Below are 18,131 nucleotides of genomic sequence, written 5' to 3'. Positions count from 1 at the left end.
AAGATCGCACCATTGCACTCCAGCCTGGGCAACAAGAGCAAAACTCCCTCTCAAAAAAAAAAAAAAAAAAAAAAGTCAAAGTCAGGAAAAACAAAGTGAGGAAATGTTTCAAATTTAAAAAGACATAACAATTAAATATAAAATGTAATCCTGTTTGACTCCACATCCAGCATGACACCATAAGGAGCTCTGTAAACCTCCCACCACCCTCAGTGGCCAGGTACCATGGCTCACATCTGTAATTCCAGCACTTTGCAAGGCCAAAGCGAGTTGATCCCTTGAGCTCAGGAGTTCAAGACCAGCCTAGGCAACATGGTGAAACTTTGTCTCTACAAAGACTACAAAAAATTAGCCAGGTGTGGTGGTGTGCACCTGTAGTCCTAGGTACTTGGGAGGCTGAGGTGGGAGGCAGCCTCAGGACTTGAGCTGGGGAGGCAGAGACTGCAGTGAGCCGTGATCATGCCACTACACTCCAGCCCGGGCTACAGAGCAACTCAAAAAAACAAAGTCTCTGGAAATGGTGCTAAGAGAAAATGACATTCGAATTTTTAAATAAAAATTATAGGAGGCCATTGTTTTGGACTAAACTCCTGCACTACTGATGGCAGTCGCGGGCCATCCGGAGCAGCCGCTACCATCGCGCTGGCAGCAGCAGGGATGTGTGAGCGGTGATGGCAGGAGCAGCTGCAGAAGAGCAGTGGCACCACTGGAACCTGTGCCCCGCGCCCCTGAAGCAGCTGACCAGGCCACGCCCACCTTCGCATGGTCGGGACCCGCCCCCAGGCCCGGACCCTCCACCACTCCGGACACCTGCTTCAGCTGTGGCGAGGGCAAGGGGAGGAAGCACAGTCCCCAGAGCCCACCCCTGGGAGCCCCGCCCAGAGCCCACTGCCCTGGAGGTTGCTAGGATGGGGCCAGGCTGTCACCTGCCGGTGGGGGAGAAGCGTGGTCGGGCGCAAAGGGGCAGGCAGAGAGGTGCCCCAAGGCAGAGCCAGGCCCGAGCGGCCCCAACTGCCCCCGCAGGCTCGGGGGTGTCTGTTCCCACTGCCTGGCCTCTCCCTATTACCCCCACCCCCAGCTCCAATCTCAGAGCGGGGTAGGCCCAGGCCCGGTGAAAGCCTGGCCAGGTGTGCGCATGTTTGGGGCAGCAATGACACACCAGCCCCCTGCCACTTTGTCCCCCTCCGGACTTTGGGCTCCAACAAGCGCAGGATGGGGAGAGTAAGCTGAGGGGGAGCGGAGGGCAGTTTGGCACTGGCCTGCACGTGTACCGTGGCGTGGCATGAGCAGCCTGGGCAGCCGAGCAGGAGGCAGACAGGCTACTGGGCAGAAGGGGGCGGGTCCCCGGTGAGGCCCCACCTTCGGGCCAGGGAGGGAGTGAAGGCTGGGGACCAGGCTGCTAGTCCCATAGAGCAGAGTGGGAACTTGTGGTGCCTTTTCTGGGCCTACCCATGGACCAATCAGCAGGTACTTCCTCCTGTTTAAGTCCCCTTAAAAGCCCTGGGCTCAGCCAGAGCAGAACAGACAATGGGACGGCCAGCTGCAGAGAGGAGCTACCCTCTGCTGAGAGCTCAATACTCATCAAGACGAGTGGGGCTGAATACTCCACGAGACACCCTGTCTATGGAAATGAGGTGCCCCTTGCAGATCTCGTCTGAGCTGTTCTCTCTTTTTTTTCTGAGACGGAGCCTTGCTCTGTCACCCAGGCTGGAGTGCAGTGGCACGATCATGGCTCACTGCAACCTCTGCCTCCTGGGTTCAAGTGATTCTCTTGCCTCAGCCTGCCCAGTAGCTGGGATTACAGGCACATGCCATCAGGCCCAGCTAATTTTTTTTTGGTATTTTTAGTAGAGATGGGGTTTCACCATGTTGGCCAGGCTGGTCTCGAACTCCTGACCTCATGATCCACCCACCTCGGCCTCCCAAAGTGCTGGGATTACAGGCGTGAGCCACCACGTCCAGCCTGAGCTGTTCTCTCAAAGAAACTCCTCTTCCTCTTGCTTACCCTGTACTTGTCCGCATACCTCTTCCTGGTCACAGGACAAGAACTCGGGACCCATGAATGGTGAAGGCTAAAAGAACTGTAAACAAACATGTTAGGAGCTGAAACATGCCCCTTTCTCACCACGTTGCATGTGAAGAGGAGAGAAGAGCTGTGGCCCTTCAAGGAGCCCAGACCTGGGAGCTCCCCAAGCCAGTGCTGTGACTTCCTCTTTGGGGCACTGTGGTTCCTGGCATCTCCAAGCTTCCCCAGTGTTCCCCGGTGCCAGCAGTGGAAGCTGCTTGAGGTGCACCTGGTCTGGCTGTAGCTTCGCAGAGGACCAGTACCCATGCCAGCACCTGGAGCTGCCTGCCCCGCTGCAGCAACTAGCGTGTCTGAATGCACAGTGGCTGGACCCCATGCTCACTCCCACACCCGTCGCCGCTCCATGCCTGACTCTCCCTTGGCAGGTGTGGGATACAGGCTGGTAATATAGTGCAATGCCAGGCCATGGACAGAACAAGCCCAGTGGGCCCAAGTAAAACTCAGGCAAAGGCGCCATCAGCCATAGACGTTTCTGGCCAGAAAAGTGACACCCCAAAGATCTCGTAACACTAGGCCCAACTGTCCAGACTAAAAATCATAATGGAGTCACTCATGCTCACCAAACCAAAATTGAGCTGTCATCTGGCCTTTCAAGAAATCAAGAGAATGAAAGAGGTAACAGCCTAATTTCCCAAAGAGGCCAGTTTCAACTGACGTCGTATGAAGCTCTCTCTGTTTTAATCTTTCATCTGAAGTAACCTGAGGTTAACCAATCAGCTTATTTTTCCATTAATCTGTCTCCCTGTCCCCACCCTAAAATGACCAATCCACTTTTTTTCTGGAGCAACCCTATTAACTGAGGCCAATCCCCTTTTTGTTCTTTTTTTCTTCTTTATCCAACCCCTTTTCTGTCTATAAAGCCAATCTCCTCTGCTTCACTCATTAGAACACTTACTCTATTTTATAGAATGAAGTGTTGCCCAATGCTAGAATCACAATAAACCCAATTGAGATCTTTAAACAAAATGTGTTATAATTTTGTCTTTTGACAGAAGAAACATTTATTTGGGAAAATCTAAACTTTGGTAAGAACAGTAAGAGTCAGTGGTATGTGAATCATGACCAACTGCCACCTTTCTCCACCCCACCTAAGTGAGACAAAAATTCTACTCCAGGCCAGTGAAGGCAAGAACACAGGCCTTTGTTTCCCTGCAACTTCCAGTTCAAAGGTTATCTTCTTGGGAGGGCAGGACATTGGCAGATCTCATCCTGCTGCCTGTCGTTGAGGCTACATTTCAGGAGGGTGCAGGCAAGAAGTGGGAGCTCCCTTCTTCCACCTAGCCCAGGGTACTAGGATGTAGGTTCTACTTTGGGTACAGGACTGCTAAAAATTATGGGGCCCAGGCCAGATGTGTTGGCTCACACCTGTAATCCTAGCACTTTGGGAGACCGAGGTGGGTGGATCACTTGAGGTCAGGAGTTTGAGACCCAGCCTGGCCAACATGGTGAAACCGCGTCTCTACTAAAAATACAAAAATTGGCTGGGTGTGGTGGTGAGTGCCTATAATCCCAGCTACTTGGGAGGCTGAGGTAGGAGAGTCACCTGAATCCAGCAGGCAGAGGTTGCAGTGAGCTGAGATCGCACCTCTGCACTACAGCCTGGGTGACAAAGCAAGACTCCATCTCAAAAAAAAAAAAAAAAAAAATTATGGGGCCCCAAATCACCTCTTCCCCAGACCATAAAGTGAAGATTCCATGTTAGTGAAATGCCAAGAAGTATGCCAAGTATGCCAAGAAGACCAGAGGCTACTGCCCCATCTCCCTCCAAAACCGAGTGCTAAGTTTCTAAAGTAGGGGTATCACTCAGAAGAGTGCCATTGTCTCCACCCACAGCTCCATAGCCATGCTCACAAACTTTGCTCTCTGCTGATAGCTGTTTCATCACTCAATAAAATTCTTCTCCACCCTCCTCACCCTTCAACATCCAGCGTATCCTCGTTCTTCTTGGGCAAGGTCCAAGAGCTCGGAAACTGCTGAACGTGGGTACAAGCTATAACACAAGCGAGCTGGGGCACACCAGCATGTCCGAGCGAGGCCTGGGTGGGGCATGGCCAGCCAGAGGTCCCTGGCTTGCAGAGTGACTGAGAAGTAAATCCTACATCACTGGCTTGGAGGACCCCTAAATTATCACATGATAAAAACTCAAATGTCCAGTTTGAAAACAAAAACAAAAAACCACAAGGCATAAAAAGAAACAAAGTATGGACCATTCAAAGGAAAAAAACTAAAGAAATCAATAGAAATTGTCCCTAAGATCAGATGGCAGACTTATTAGAAAATGACGTGGCCGGGCACGATGACTCACGCCTGTAATCACAGGATTCTGGGAGGCTGAGGCAGGCAGATTGCTTGAGGCCAGGAGTTTGAGAGCAGCCTGGGTAACATGGCGAAACCCCGTCTCTACAAAATGTACAAAAAAACTAGCTGGGTGTGGTGGCATGCTCCTACAGTCCTGGCTACCTGGGAGGCTGAGGTGGGAGGATGACCTCAGCCCAGGCTGCAGTGAGCCATGACTATTCCATTGCCCTCTAGCCTGAGCGACAGAGCAAGACTCTGTCTCAGAAAAAAAAAGTTATGTAATTATGTGGCCAGGCATAGTGGCTCACACCTGAAATGTAAGTACTTTGGGAAGTCAAGGCAGGAGGATTAGTTGAGACCAGGTGTTTGAGACCAGTCTGGGCAACATAACGAGACCCTGTCTCTACAAAAAAATTTTAAAATTAGCTAAGTATGGTGGCACGTGCCTGCAGTTCCAGCCACTTGAGAAGCTAAGGCGGGAGGATCACTTGTGCCCAGGAAGTTTGAGGCTGCAGGGAGCTGTCATTGCACCACTGCACTCCAGACAGAAGGAGACCCTGTCTCAAAATAAAATAAAATGATGTATAAATAAAACAAATATCAGTAAAGAGAAAGACATGAAAAGAAAAAAATAATTTTTTTTTTTTTGAGATGGAGTCTTGCTTTATCACCCAGGCTGAAGGGCAGTAGAACCTGTGACCTCCATCTCCCAGGTTCAAGCGATTCTCGTGTCTCAGCCTCCTGTGTAGCTGGAATTACAGGTGCATGCCACCGTGCCTAATTGTTGTACTTTTAGTGTAGACGGGGTTTTACCATGTTGGTCAGGCTGGTCGAACTCCTGACCTTAAGTCATCTGCCTGGCTCAGCCTCCCAAAGTGCTGGGATTACAGGCATGAGCCACCATGCCCGGTCTGAAAAAAAGAAATTCTGAAGATGAAAAGTACAATAACTGCAATGAAAAAGCAGATCTGAGCAAGGAGAAGAAAGAAATAGTGAACTTGAAGATAGGATAATTAAAAGTATCAAGTCTGAAAAACAGGAAGAAAAAAGAATACAGAAAGTGAACAGAGCTTAAAGGACCTATAGAACACCATCAAGCAGCCCAACGTAAGCAATGTGGGAGTCCCAGAGAAAGAGGAGAGAGAGGGGATCAGATAAATGATCTGAAGAAATAATAGCTGAAAAATTCACAAGTTTGATGAAAGACAAATATTTAAAAGACAAAATAAATACAAACATCCAAGAGGCTCAACAAACTCCAAGTAGGATGAACTCAAGAGTCTAACTGAAATACATTATAATCAAACTGTAAAAAGACACGGCCAGGCTCAGTGGCTCACACCTGTTATCCTAGCACTTTGGGAGGCCACGGTGGGTGGATTACTTGAGGTCAGGAGTTCAAGACCAACCTGGATGACATGGTGAAACCCTGTCTCTACTAAAATACTAAAATTAGCCCCATGTGATGCCACATGCCTGTGATTCCAGCTACACAGGAGGCTGAGTCACAAAAATTGCTTGAACCCGGGAGACAGAGGTTGCAGTGAGCCAAGATGGCGCCACTGCACTCCACCCTGGGGACAGTGAGACTTTGTCTTAAAACACACACACACACACACACACACACACACACACACACACACACACACACAAACTGTCAAAAGACAAAGACAAAGAGAGAATCCCGAAGACGGCATGAGAGAAGCAACTTATCACATACAAAGGATAAGATTACCAACGGGTTTTTTCATCAGGAACTGTGGAGGCCAGAAAGCAGTGTGCTAATATATTCAAAATGCTAAAAGAAAAAATACCAAGAATACTGTATCTGGCAAAAATGCCCTTCAAAAGTGAGGGAGAAATCAAGACATTTCCAGATAAATCTGATTAACACTAGATATTCCCTATCAGAAATATTCAAGGGAATTCTGTGGGTTGAAAGGAAATGACAATAAATAACTTGAAGCTTTATGAAGAACGAAAAATCTCTAAAAACAATCAGATTAATCAAATTCATAGGAACAGACAGGAGAATGGTGTTTACCAGAGGCCTAAGGGTGGGGAGAATGGGCAGGTGTTGGTCAAAGGGTACAAGGTTCAGTTATACAGCACGAGTAAGTATTTTGAGATAACACTGCACAACATGGTGACTACATTTAATAATAATGTATTACATATTTCAAAATTGCTAAGAGAATTTCAAATGTCCTCATCACAACAAAATGATAAATACTTGAGGTGACTGATATGTTGATTAGCTTGATTTAATCAAACCACATTGTGTACATATATCAGAACATCACATTGTACTCTATAAATACGCACAATTATGATTTGTTGATTAACAATAAAAAATATATTTGTAAAAGAAATCTCTTTGGTAAAGGTAAACAGATGGGCAACTATAAAAGCTAGTATTATTGTAACAACTGTTTGTAATTTCTTTTTTTGTTTTCTACAAGATTTAAGAGGCTAATACATTACAAAACAATTAGACTAAAAGCTAATATTACTGTAACTTTGGTTTGCAATTCCACATTTTGTTTTCCATACAATTTAAGAGACTAATGCATTTTAAAAACCAATTTTTAGATCCTGTTTTTAAACATACAATGTATAGGCCGGGCACCGTGGCTCACGCCTGTAATCCCAGCACTTTGGGAGGCTGAGGTGGGTGGATCACGAGGTCAGGAGATCGAGACCATCCTGGCTAACATGGTGAAACCCCGTCTCTACTAAAAATACAAAAAAAAATTAGCCAGGCATGGTGGCGGGCGCCTGTAATCCCAGCTACTCGGGAGGCTGAGGCAGGAGAATGGAGTGAACCTGGGAGGCGGAGCTTGCAGTGAGCCGAGACTGCGCCACTGCACTCCAGCCTGGGCAACAGGGCAAGACTCTCTCTCAAAAAAAAAACAACATATAATGTACAAAGATATACTTTTGTGACATCAATAACTAGAAGGAGTTGGGGCAGAGCTGTTAAAAGGTAGAGTTTTTGTATGTTATTGAAGTTAAGCTGGCATAAATTCAAACTAGAGTATTATAATTTTAGGACATTAAATATAATCTCCATGGTAATCACAGAGAAAACAGTTACAGGACATGTTACATATTATATTAAAATTTTTCACTACAAAAAAATAAACTAAACACAAAAGAAGACAGTAATGCAGGAAATAAGGAATTAAAAAACTATAATGCATACAGAACATAAATTAGTAAAATAACGTAAATCCCTCCTTATCAATAATTACTTTAAATGTAAATGGATTAAACCCTCCAAAGATAGAAATTGGCAGAATGGATTTAAAAAAAACACAGAATCCACCTATATGCTATCTATAAGAGATTCTATATCTAAAGACACAAAAAGATTGCAAGTAAAAATTTTGAAAAAAATATTTCACATAAATTGTAACCAAAGGAGATTAGGGATGGCTTTACAAATATCAGACAAAATAGTCTTTAAATTAAAAAAAGGTTATAAGAGACAAAAAAGGAGACATATACAGCAAGAAGATTAGAACAATTATTAACATTTATGCACCTAAATGTACAAATGAGGATATTGATGGTTTGTTTTTAGGTGTAAAAAACAAACCATGACTAATAGTTGCAGACTTTAATACCCCACTCTCAATAATGGACAGAACAACCTGGCAGAAGATAATTAAGAAAATGGAGGACTTGGGGCTGGGCGTGCTGGCTCACGCCTATAATCCCAGCACTTTGGGAGGCCAAGGCAGGCAGATAACGAGCTCAGGAGATTGACACTATCCTGGCTAACACGGTGAAACCCCATCTCTATTAAAAATACAAAAAAATTAGCTGGGCATGGTGGCGGGCACCTGTAGACCCAGCCACTGGGGAGACTGAGGCAGGAGAATGCTGTGAATCCGGGAGGTAGAGCTTGCAGTGGGCTGAGATCACGCCACTGCACTCCAGCCTGGGCAACAGAGCGAGACTCCGTCCCAAAAAAAAAAAAAAAAAAAAAAAAACAGAGGACTTGACCGGGCACAGTGGCTCACACCTGTAATCCCAGAACTTTGGGAGGCTGAGGCAGGTGGATCACAAGGTCAGGAGTTCAAGACCTGCCTGGCCAAGATGGTGAAACCCCATCTCTACTAAAAATACAAAAATTATCTGGGCGTGGTGGCAGGTGTCTGTAGTCCCAGCTACTCGAAGGCCGAGGCAGAGAACTGCTTGCACCTGGGAGGTGGAGGTTGCAGTGAGCTGAGATGGCGCCACTGCACTCCAGCCTGGGTGACAGAGTGAGACTCCGTCTCAAATAAATAAATAAGAGGACTTGAACAATGCAGTAAACCAACTACATCTAACGGGCATCTAAAACTCTTTTTTTTTTTTTTTTTTTTTTGAGACAGAGTTTCACTCTTGTTGCCCAGGCTAGAGTGCAATGGCTCGATCTTAGCTCACCACAACCTCTGCCTCCCGGGTTCAAGCGATTCTCCTGCCTCAGCCTCTCTGGTAGCTGAGATTACAGGTGTGCACCACCATGCCCGGCTAATTTTGTATTTTTAGTAGAGACAGAGTTTCACCATGCTGGTCAGGCTGGTCTTGAACTCCTGACCTTGGGTGATACACCAGCCTCAGCCTCCCAAAATGCTGGGATTACAGGCGTGAGCCACCGCGCCTGACCTACATCTAAAATTCTTTACCTAACAATAGAATATGCATTCTTCTCAAGTGCCCATGGGTCATTCTCCAGGATAGACCACAAATTGTCTCAATAGATTTTAAAGAAAAGATAGCACACAGAATATCTTCTCCAACCACAGTGGGATGAAGTTAGAAATCAGTAACAAGGAAAACTAAAATTCCCAAATTTGTGGGAACCAAATAACACTTTTTGTTTTTGAGATGGAGTCACCCAGGCTGGAGTGTGGTAGTGTGACCTCGGCTCACTCCAACCTCCACCTCCCAGGTTCAAGCAATTCTGCTTCAGCCTCTTGAGTAGCTGGGATCACAGGTGCCCAACACCACAACCAGCTAATTTTTGTATTTTTAGTAGAGACAGGGTTTCACAGGTTGGACAGGCTGGTGTGAACTCCTGACCTCAAGTAATCCACCCACTTCAGCCTCCCAAAGTGCTGGGATTACAGGCATAAGCCACTGTGCCCAGTCTAAATAACACACTCTTAAATCACCAATGGATCAAAGAAGAAATCAAAAGGAAAATTAGAAAATACTTAGAGACAAATGAAAATAAAAAACAATATACCGAAACCTTTGGAATTAAGCAAAAGCAGTGCTAAGGTGGGAATTTATAGCTGTAAACACTTACATTAAAACAGAAAGATCTTGGGCTGGGCACGGTGGCCAATGACTGTAATCCCAGCACTTTGGGAGACATAGATGAGAGGATTGCATGAGGTCAGGAGTTCGAGACCAGCCTGGGCAATATCGACAGACCCTGTTTCTACAAAAAATTTAAAAAATTAAGGTGCCAGGCATAGTAGCTCACACCTGTAACCCCAGTACTTTAGGAGGCTGACACAGGCGGATCACTTGAGCCCAAGAGTTCAAGACCAGCCTGGGGAACACAGTGAAAGCCCATCTCTACAAAAAGTACAAAAATAATTAGCTGCACGTGGTGCCCCACGCCTGTAGTCCCAGCTATTCTAGAGGCTGAGGTGGGAGGATCACTTGAGCCTGGGAGGTAGAGGTTGCAGCGAGCCAAAATTGCACCACTGCACTGTTGCAGGAAGTCAGGGACTCCGAACAGAAGGACCGGCTGGAGCCACGGCAGAGGAACATAAATTGTGAAGATTTCATGGACATTTATCAGTTCCCAAATAATACTTTTATAATTTCTTACACCTGTTTTACTTTAATCTCTTAATCCTGTTATCTTCCTAAGATGAGGATGTACGTCACCTCAGGACCACTGCGATAATTGTGTTAACTGTTCAAATTGATTGTAAAACATGTGTGTTTGAACAATATGAAATCAGTGCACCTTGAAAAAGAACAGAATAACAGCAATTTTCAGGGAACAAGGGAAGACAACCATAAGGTCTGACTGCCTGAGGGGTCAGGCAAAATAGAGCTATATTTTTCTTCTTGCAGAGAGCCTATAAACAGACGTGCAAGTAGGAAAGATATCACTAAATTCTTTTCCTAGCAAGGAATATTAATAATTAATACCCTGGGAAGAAATGCATTCCTAGGGGGAGGTCTATAAATGGCTGCTCTGGGAGTGTCTGTCTTATGCGGTTGAGATAAGGACTGAAATACGCCCTGGTCTCCTGCAGTACCCTCAGGCTTGTTAGGGTGGGGGAAAAACTCCGCCCTGGTAAATTTGTGGTCAGACCGGTTCTCTGCTCTCGAACCGTGTTTTCTGTTGTTTAAGATGTTTATGAAGACAATATGTGCACAGCTGAAGATAGACCCTTATCAGTAGTTCTGATTTTGCCCTTGTCCTGTTTCCTCAGAAGCATGTGATATTTGTTCTGCCTTTTGCCCTTTGAAGCATGTGATCTTTGTGACCTACTCCCTGTTTGTACACCCCTCCCCTTTTGAAATCCTTAATAAAAACTTGCTGGTTTTAAGGCTCAGGTGGGCATCACGGTCCTACCGATATGTGATGTCACCCCCAGAGGCCCAGCTGTAAAATTCCTCTCTTTGTACTCTTTCTCTTTATTTCTCAGCTGGCCGACACTTATGGAAAGTAGAAAGAACCTACGTTGAAATATTGGGGGCGGGTTCCCCTGATACTGCACTCCAGCCTGGGGGATAGAGCGAAAGCCTGTTTCAAATATTTTAAATTAAAAAAAAAAAAAGGGCAGGCACGGTGGCTCACACCTGTAATCCTAGCACTTTGGAAGGCCAAGGCGGGTGGATCACCTGAGGTCAGGAGTTCAAGACCAGACTGGCCAACATGGTGAAACCCCATCTCTACTAAGATACAAAAATTAGCCAGGCATGATGGCGGTTGCCTGTAATCCCAGCTACTTGGGAGGCTGAGATGGGAGAATCACTTGAACCCAGGAGACGGCGGTTGCAGTGAGCCAAGATCATGCCACTGCACTCTAGCCTGGGCGGCTGAGCAAGACTGTCTCAAAAAAAAAAAAAAAAGTTTGCTTCACTTGACTAGCCAAAAAAAAAAAAAGACTCAAATTACCAAAATAAGAAATTAAAATGGATACATTACTACCAGCTCTACAGAAATAAAAAGAATTGGCTGGGCATGGTGGCTCATGCCTGTAATCCCAGCACTTTGGGAAGCCGAGGTGGGCGGATCACGTGGTCAGGAGATCAAGACCTCCTGGCCAACATAGTGAAACCCCATCTCTACTAAAAATGCAAAAATTAGCTGGGTGTGGTGGCATGTGCCTGTAATCCCAGCTACTCGGGAGGCTGAGGCAGGAGAATCACTTGAAACCGGGAGGCAGAGATTGCAGTGAGCTGAAATTGCACCACTGCACTCCAGCTTGGTGACGGAGCGAGACTCCATCTCAAAAATAAATAAATAAAATAAAAAAGAATCGTAAGAGAACTATGAACAACTGTATGCCAACAAGTTGCATAAACCTAGATGAAATGGACACATTCCTAGAAACATAAAATCTACTGAGACTGAATCACAAAGAAATAGAAAATCTGAATAGACCCATAACTAGTGTAAGGAGAATGAATCAATCATCAACAAACTCCCAAAAAGGAAAGGTCCTAGACCTGATGGCTTTGCTGGTGATTCTACCAAACATTGGGAGAGGAACTGATGCCAATCCTTCTCAAACTTTTCCAGAGAGTTGAGGAGGAAGGGGTAATTCCTGGTTCATTTTATGAGGCCGACGACAATGCCCTGGTGCTGGGGCCAGACAGGGACACTACAGGAAAAGAGAAATGCATATGAATATCCCTTATGAACATTCATTTGAAAATCTTTAACAAAATCCAGATGATTAAAGTTTTTTTTCACCTCTGCTCATGAGAGATATTGATCTGATAGTTTTTCATGTAGTGTCCTTGTTGAGTTTTGATGTCAGAGTTGTGCTGGTTTTGTGGATAAGGTGGGAAGTATCTCCTCTTAAAGTATTCTGGAAGACTTTGTGCAGGATTGGTGTTCTTTCTTTCTTAGATGGTTGGAAAAATTCACCAGTAAAGCATCTGAGCATAGAGCTTTCTTTGTGGGCCAGTTTTACTTTTTATGTCTCAGCTTTGTGTAAATGCTTAGGATAGTCAAGTTCAGAGACAGAAAGTAGATGGGTGGTTGCCAGGGGCTGGTGGGGGCAGGAAATGGGAACTATTGTTAAATGGGTGTAAAGTTTCAGTTTTGCAACATGAAAAAAGTTCTGATGATAGATGGTGGTGAGTGTTGTACAACAATGTGAATGTACTTAATACCACTGAACTGGACGCTTTAAAATGGCTAAAATGGTATATTTTATCTCCATTTTATTACAATTTTAAAACATGTATATATTGTTGAGCCTATAACATATAGAAATGTAATATATTTGCCAATAACAAACGAGGTGAGTGGGAGCAAAGCTGTATTAGGCTACAGAAATGACTCCACATGGAAAGTTGAATCCAAAGGAACAAATAAAGAGATCCAGAAATGATAGAGTTACAACAACAAAATTTACAAACATACTTTTCTTTCTTCTCTGAATTCCTTTACGACAGCTGGCTTCTTTGTGGAAACTGACAAGCAAATTCTAAAATTCATATGTAATTGCAAGGGACCCAGAATAACCAAAACAATCTTGAGAAAGAATAATAGTGGAGGACTCACCCTTCCTGATTTCAAACCTTACTCCAAAGTAACAGTAAGCAAAGTGTGTTAGTGGCATAAGGATAGATATATAGATCAGCGGAATAGAAATGAGAGTCCAGAAATAAGCTCATGTGTCTATAGTCAACTGATTTTTAACAAGGTGAAAAAATAGTCTTTGCAACACATGGTGATGGAACAACAGGACAGCCACATACATAATGAAGTTGGAGCTTTACTTCATCATGCCATATACAAGAATTAACTCAAATGTGTCCAATGAGACCTGGAAGCGGATCACATGAAGGTCATGCCACAGCACACACAGGAGCCTCGCCATGTTGCCCAGGCCCGTCTCAAACTTCTGAGTTCAGGCAATCTGCCCACCTCGTCCTCCAAAAGTATGGTTTAGCTGTGTCCCCACCCAAATTTCATCTTGAATTGTATCTCCCATAATCCCCACGTGTCGTGGGAGGGACCCGGTGGGAGGTAACTGAATCATGGGGGCGGGTTTTTCCCAGGCGGTTCTCGTGATAGTAAGTCTCACGAGATCTGACGGTTTTATAAAGGGCAGTCCCCCTGCACACACTCTCTTGCCTGCTGCCATGTAAGACATGTCTTGCTTCCCCTTCACCATCTGCTATGATTGTTAAGGCCTCCCCAAGCATATGGAACTGTGAGTCAATTAATCCTCTTTTCTTTATAAACTACCCAATCTCAGGTATGTCTTTATTAGCAGTGTGAGAACAGACTAACACATGCTGGGATTACAGGCGTGAGCCACCCCGCACCCGGCCTCACAGATTGATTTTTTTTTTTCTTTTTGAGACAGTCTCTCTCAGTTGCCCAGGCTGGAGTGCAGTGGTGCGATCTTGGCTCACTACAAGCTCCGCCTCCTGGGTTCATGCCATTCTCCTGCCTCAGCCTCCCGAGTAGCTGGGACTATAGGCGCCCGCCACTACGCCCGGCTTTTTTGTATTTTTAGTAGAGACGGGGTTTCACCATGTTAAGTCAGGATGGTCTCAATCTCCTGACCTCGTGATCCACCCATCTCAGCCTCCCAAGGTGTTGGGATTACAGGCGTAAGCCACCGCACCCAGCCACAGATTGATTTCTTGTGAGTCAGGCTGTGTGATGAAGAAGCCCAGAAGAGAAAGAAGAGGAAAGAAAAGGAATCAGGAATGACTCTTACTCAGCGTCACTTGACATTCATGGATGTGGCTACAGAATTCTCTCAGGAGGAGTGGAAATAACTAGACCCTGCACAGAGGGCTTTATACAGGGAAGTGATGTAGGAGAACTACAGGAACCTGGTCTTCCCGGGAATCTGTCTTCCTGACCTGAGCATTATCTCCATGTTGGAGACAAAGCGAGAGCTCTGGACTCTGCAGGGTGAAGATAGCAAACAATCCAGATGGCAGGGAATGCATCAAAGGTGTGAACACAGGGAGGAGCTGTACATTGGGAAGTAATACAGAAAATGAGCCTATTAAAAATCAACTTGGATTAACCCTTCAGTCACATCTGCCTGAATTGCAGCTATTTTAAGCTGGAAGGAAAATTTATGGAAGTAATCAAATTGAAAAGTTTACAAACCATAGTTCCTCAGTTCCACCACTTCAAAAAACTTCTTCTAGTGTTAAAACACATGCTTTAAATAAATACAGAAATGATTTCATTGATTTCCCATTATTCCCACAAGAAGACAAAGCACACATTAGAGGAAAAATCTTATGAACGTAGTTAAGATGGCAAAGTTTTTAGAGTGTCTGCAAGCCTTACTAATCATCAAGTAATCCATACTGCAGATAAACCTTACAAATGCAGTAATGTGGCAAGGTCTTTAGTTGCAATCCACACCTTGTAGATCACTAGAGAATTCATACTGGACAGAAGCCTTATAAACGTACTGACTGTCACAAAGTGTTTAACAGCAATTCAAACTTTGCACAACATCAAAGAATTCATACTGGAGAGAGGCCTCGCAAATGTAACGAATGTGGTAAAGCATTTAAAGAGTGTTCAGGACTTACTGCCCATCTTGTAATCCATACTGGAGAAAAACCTTACAAATGTAATGAGTGTACAAGAACTTCAGGCACAAATTTTCCCTCACTCAACAGAGAAGTCGTACTGCAGAAAAACCTTACACATGTAATGAATGTGGCAAGGTCTTTGGTCAATTGCACGGCATCAAATAATTCATAGTACAGAGAAGCCTTACAAATGTAACAAACGTTGAAAGCATTTAGCAAGCATTCAGGACTTACGGCCCATCTTCTAATCCATACTGGAGAGAAACTTTACAAATATAGTGAATGCGGCAAGGTCTTCGGACACAAGTTATACCTAATCAACCATCAGATAATTCATACTGGAGAGAGACCTTACAAGTGTAATTCAAGTGGCAAGGTGAATCAAAATTTACACCTTGCATGACATTGGAAAATTCATACTGGAGAGAATTCGCCGCACACCTTACAGATGCAAAAATGTGGCAACGCCTTCAGTCGTACTTCATAGCTAACACAACATTGGAGGACTTGCATAGGTCACAAACGTTGTAAGTGTAATAAATGTGGCAAAGAATTCAGTTTGCATTCAAGCCTCAGTACCCATCTACTGATCCACACACTGAAAGGTAACCTTACAAATATAAAGATAATATATATAAAAATAATATATAAAGAGAGAACAGTTGGCCAGGCACAGTGGTTCACGCCTGTAATCCCAGCACTTGAGGAGGCCAAGACGTATGGATCATGAGGTCAAGAGATCGAAACCATAGGCCAGGCGCGGTGGCTCACGCCTGTAATCCCAGCATTTTGGGAGGCTGAGGCGGGTGGATCATGAGGTCAGGAGTTCAAGACCAGCCTGGCCAAAATGGTGAAACCCCGTCTCTACTAAATATACAAAAATTAGCCAGGCGTGGTGGCGGGCGCCTGTAATCCCAGCTACTCGGGAGGCAGAGGCAGGAGAATTGCTTGAACCCAGGAGGTGGAGGTTGTGGTGAGCCAATATCATGCCACTGCACTTCAGCCTGCTAGGTAACAGAGTGAGACTCCAACTCAAAAAAAAAAAAAAAAAAAAGAGAGGTCAAGACCATCCTGGCCAACATGGCGAAACCCTGTCCCTACTAAAAATACAAAAATAAAAATTAGCCATGTGTGGTGGTGCACGCCAGTAGTCCCAGCTACTAGGGAGGCTGAGGCAAAAGAATTGCTTGAACCTGGGAGGTGGAGGTGAGCCGAGATCGCGCCACTGCACTCCAGCCTGGGTGACACAGCGAGACTCCGTCTCAAAAAAAAAAAAAAAAAAAAAAAGACAGAACAGTTATATCGGAGTAGAGAGTTTAATCAAAACTACCAGAACAATTCATCCTGCCAGTGGCCAAGTCTACAACATTGAATTCAACCCTCCCAAAACTGTTGGCATTGATGATCTGACTGGGGAGCCTCTCATTCAGCAAGAGGATGATAAACCAGAGATGGTTATCAAGAGACTAAAGGCTTGTGAGCTGAAACAAAGCCAGTCTTAGAATATTACCAAAAAAAAAGGGGTAATGGAAACATTCTCCAGAACAGAAACCAAGAAGATTTGGCCCTATGTATATGCTTTCCTACCAACTAAAATTCCACAAACAAGCCAGAAAGTTCTTCAGTTACTCCATGAGGAGAAATACATGTAACGAGTAAGATGAGCAAACCTCTTAGGCTTTCCATTTAGAAGCTGCTATTCCTAAGACTTCCAGTATATATGAATTCTTTGAAAAGTATACTACTTTTATTTCTACTAATTTTATTCTGAATACTAAGGAAGTATCAAATGAGATAGATACTAAGATTCATCTTTTGAAATTATCTAGTGTGTTTTATCCAGTTATCTTCAAAAACATCAGAGATGTCTAAACTTTTAAAACATTTGTTAGAGTAAAATTTATTTTGGTGTTAAACACACTTTCAGTTTACTCAGAATTTTCAATTTGCTGTAAAAATGTATCAATTAGCATAGATAAAAATATTACTTTAAGATCACTTGTTTTCTTTTGAAAATACATATGTACTGAGGGTTATTATTTATGTCAGAAACCGACATTGTAAGTTCTTGGGTAAACACGAAAGTTGAATGAATTTTTCAACAAAATGTAGTTAAAGTCTATGTTTACAGATGTTACTCAGGTTAAGAAATGTGTTTTACGATCTACTTACCAGTTTCTCTTTTTGATCCAATGTATGAGATCTGCCCCGATAAATAACAAGGTATTGTACACCCCTCCCAAAAATAAAAGAAAAAGAGAAAACCCATGGCACTATGTAAATAAGCACACTTTGTCTTTAGTAAATAGCTCAGGCATGCCTGGGGAACGTCCCTTTGCCATAAATAGCAATCAATCATAATTAGTAAACAGGTGTGCCAATAAAAAGAATTTACATGATAGGTTAACAAGGATCAGGAAAGTAAGTTAATTTCCTGAAGGAGTTGTTTGTTTCTGATCAGAGAAATTGATACCTGTTAGCATTCACTGCCACCTTATCTTAAGGGGAAAGAACTCTACTGGTGTCATCTGACCAGCCATTTAAAAATTGGAATCTAAAGTGATTCCTTAGTGGGGCAACAAGGATGGTTGCTGATGTACTGTGTGGTCTGGTAGGAGAAGTGGGGCAATATGAGAAGTGGAGGAAAAACTCGACTATGTCTTCCATGGCATATTTACTCTTATTTTACTTGGTGCTAAATCAAATGAAACAAGCCCTTGTAACAGCTGTTATTAATTGCCTTTAAAAATCTGTCCTGTTTTTTTCCAGGTACTTAAAATACAAGTGCCAGTAACTGGTTCTTATGTATTTGTGGCGGGGGGGAAATTTATTTTCCTTTTCTTCTGATATTTTAAAAATCCATCGATCTTTCAAGATGAACCAAGGTTTTTAAAAATAATTATAGAAGGCCGGGCCCGTTGGCTCACGCCTGTAATCCCAGCACTTTGGGAGGCTGAGGTGGGCAGATCAT

General features: G+C 44.1%; 1 protein-coding gene across 4 annotated transcripts in view; it reads right to left on the bottom strand.

Moving 5' to 3' along the window:
* NEK4 (NIMA related kinase 4) overlaps positions 1-18,131 on the bottom strand; it is a 59,227-nt gene that overhangs the window by 2,962 nt on the left and 38,134 nt on the right. For 2 of the 4 annotated variants that reach the window (XM_063661091.1, XM_063661092.1), the window contains one exon: positions 12,767-14,578. The exons of the other annotated variants lie outside the window; for them this stretch is intronic. In XM_063661091.1, the coding sequence (XP_063517161.1) occupies positions 14,399-14,578 (180 nt within the window). In that variant the 3' untranslated portion in view covers positions 12,767-14,398. Of the gene's footprint in view, positions 1-12,766; positions 14,579-18,131 lie in introns of those variants that run through there. 4 annotated transcript variants of the gene reach the window in all.

The sequence above is a fragment of the Pongo pygmaeus genome, chromosome 2 (genome assembly GCF_028885625.2).
Source record: "Pongo pygmaeus isolate AG05252 chromosome 2, NHGRI_mPonPyg2-v2.0_pri, whole genome shotgun sequence".
Classification (NCBI taxonomy): domain Eukaryota; kingdom Metazoa; phylum Chordata; class Mammalia; order Primates; family Hominidae; genus Pongo; species Pongo pygmaeus.
Note: the sequence above shows the minus strand (reverse complement) of the source record. Positions and strands in the feature narration are given on the sequence as shown.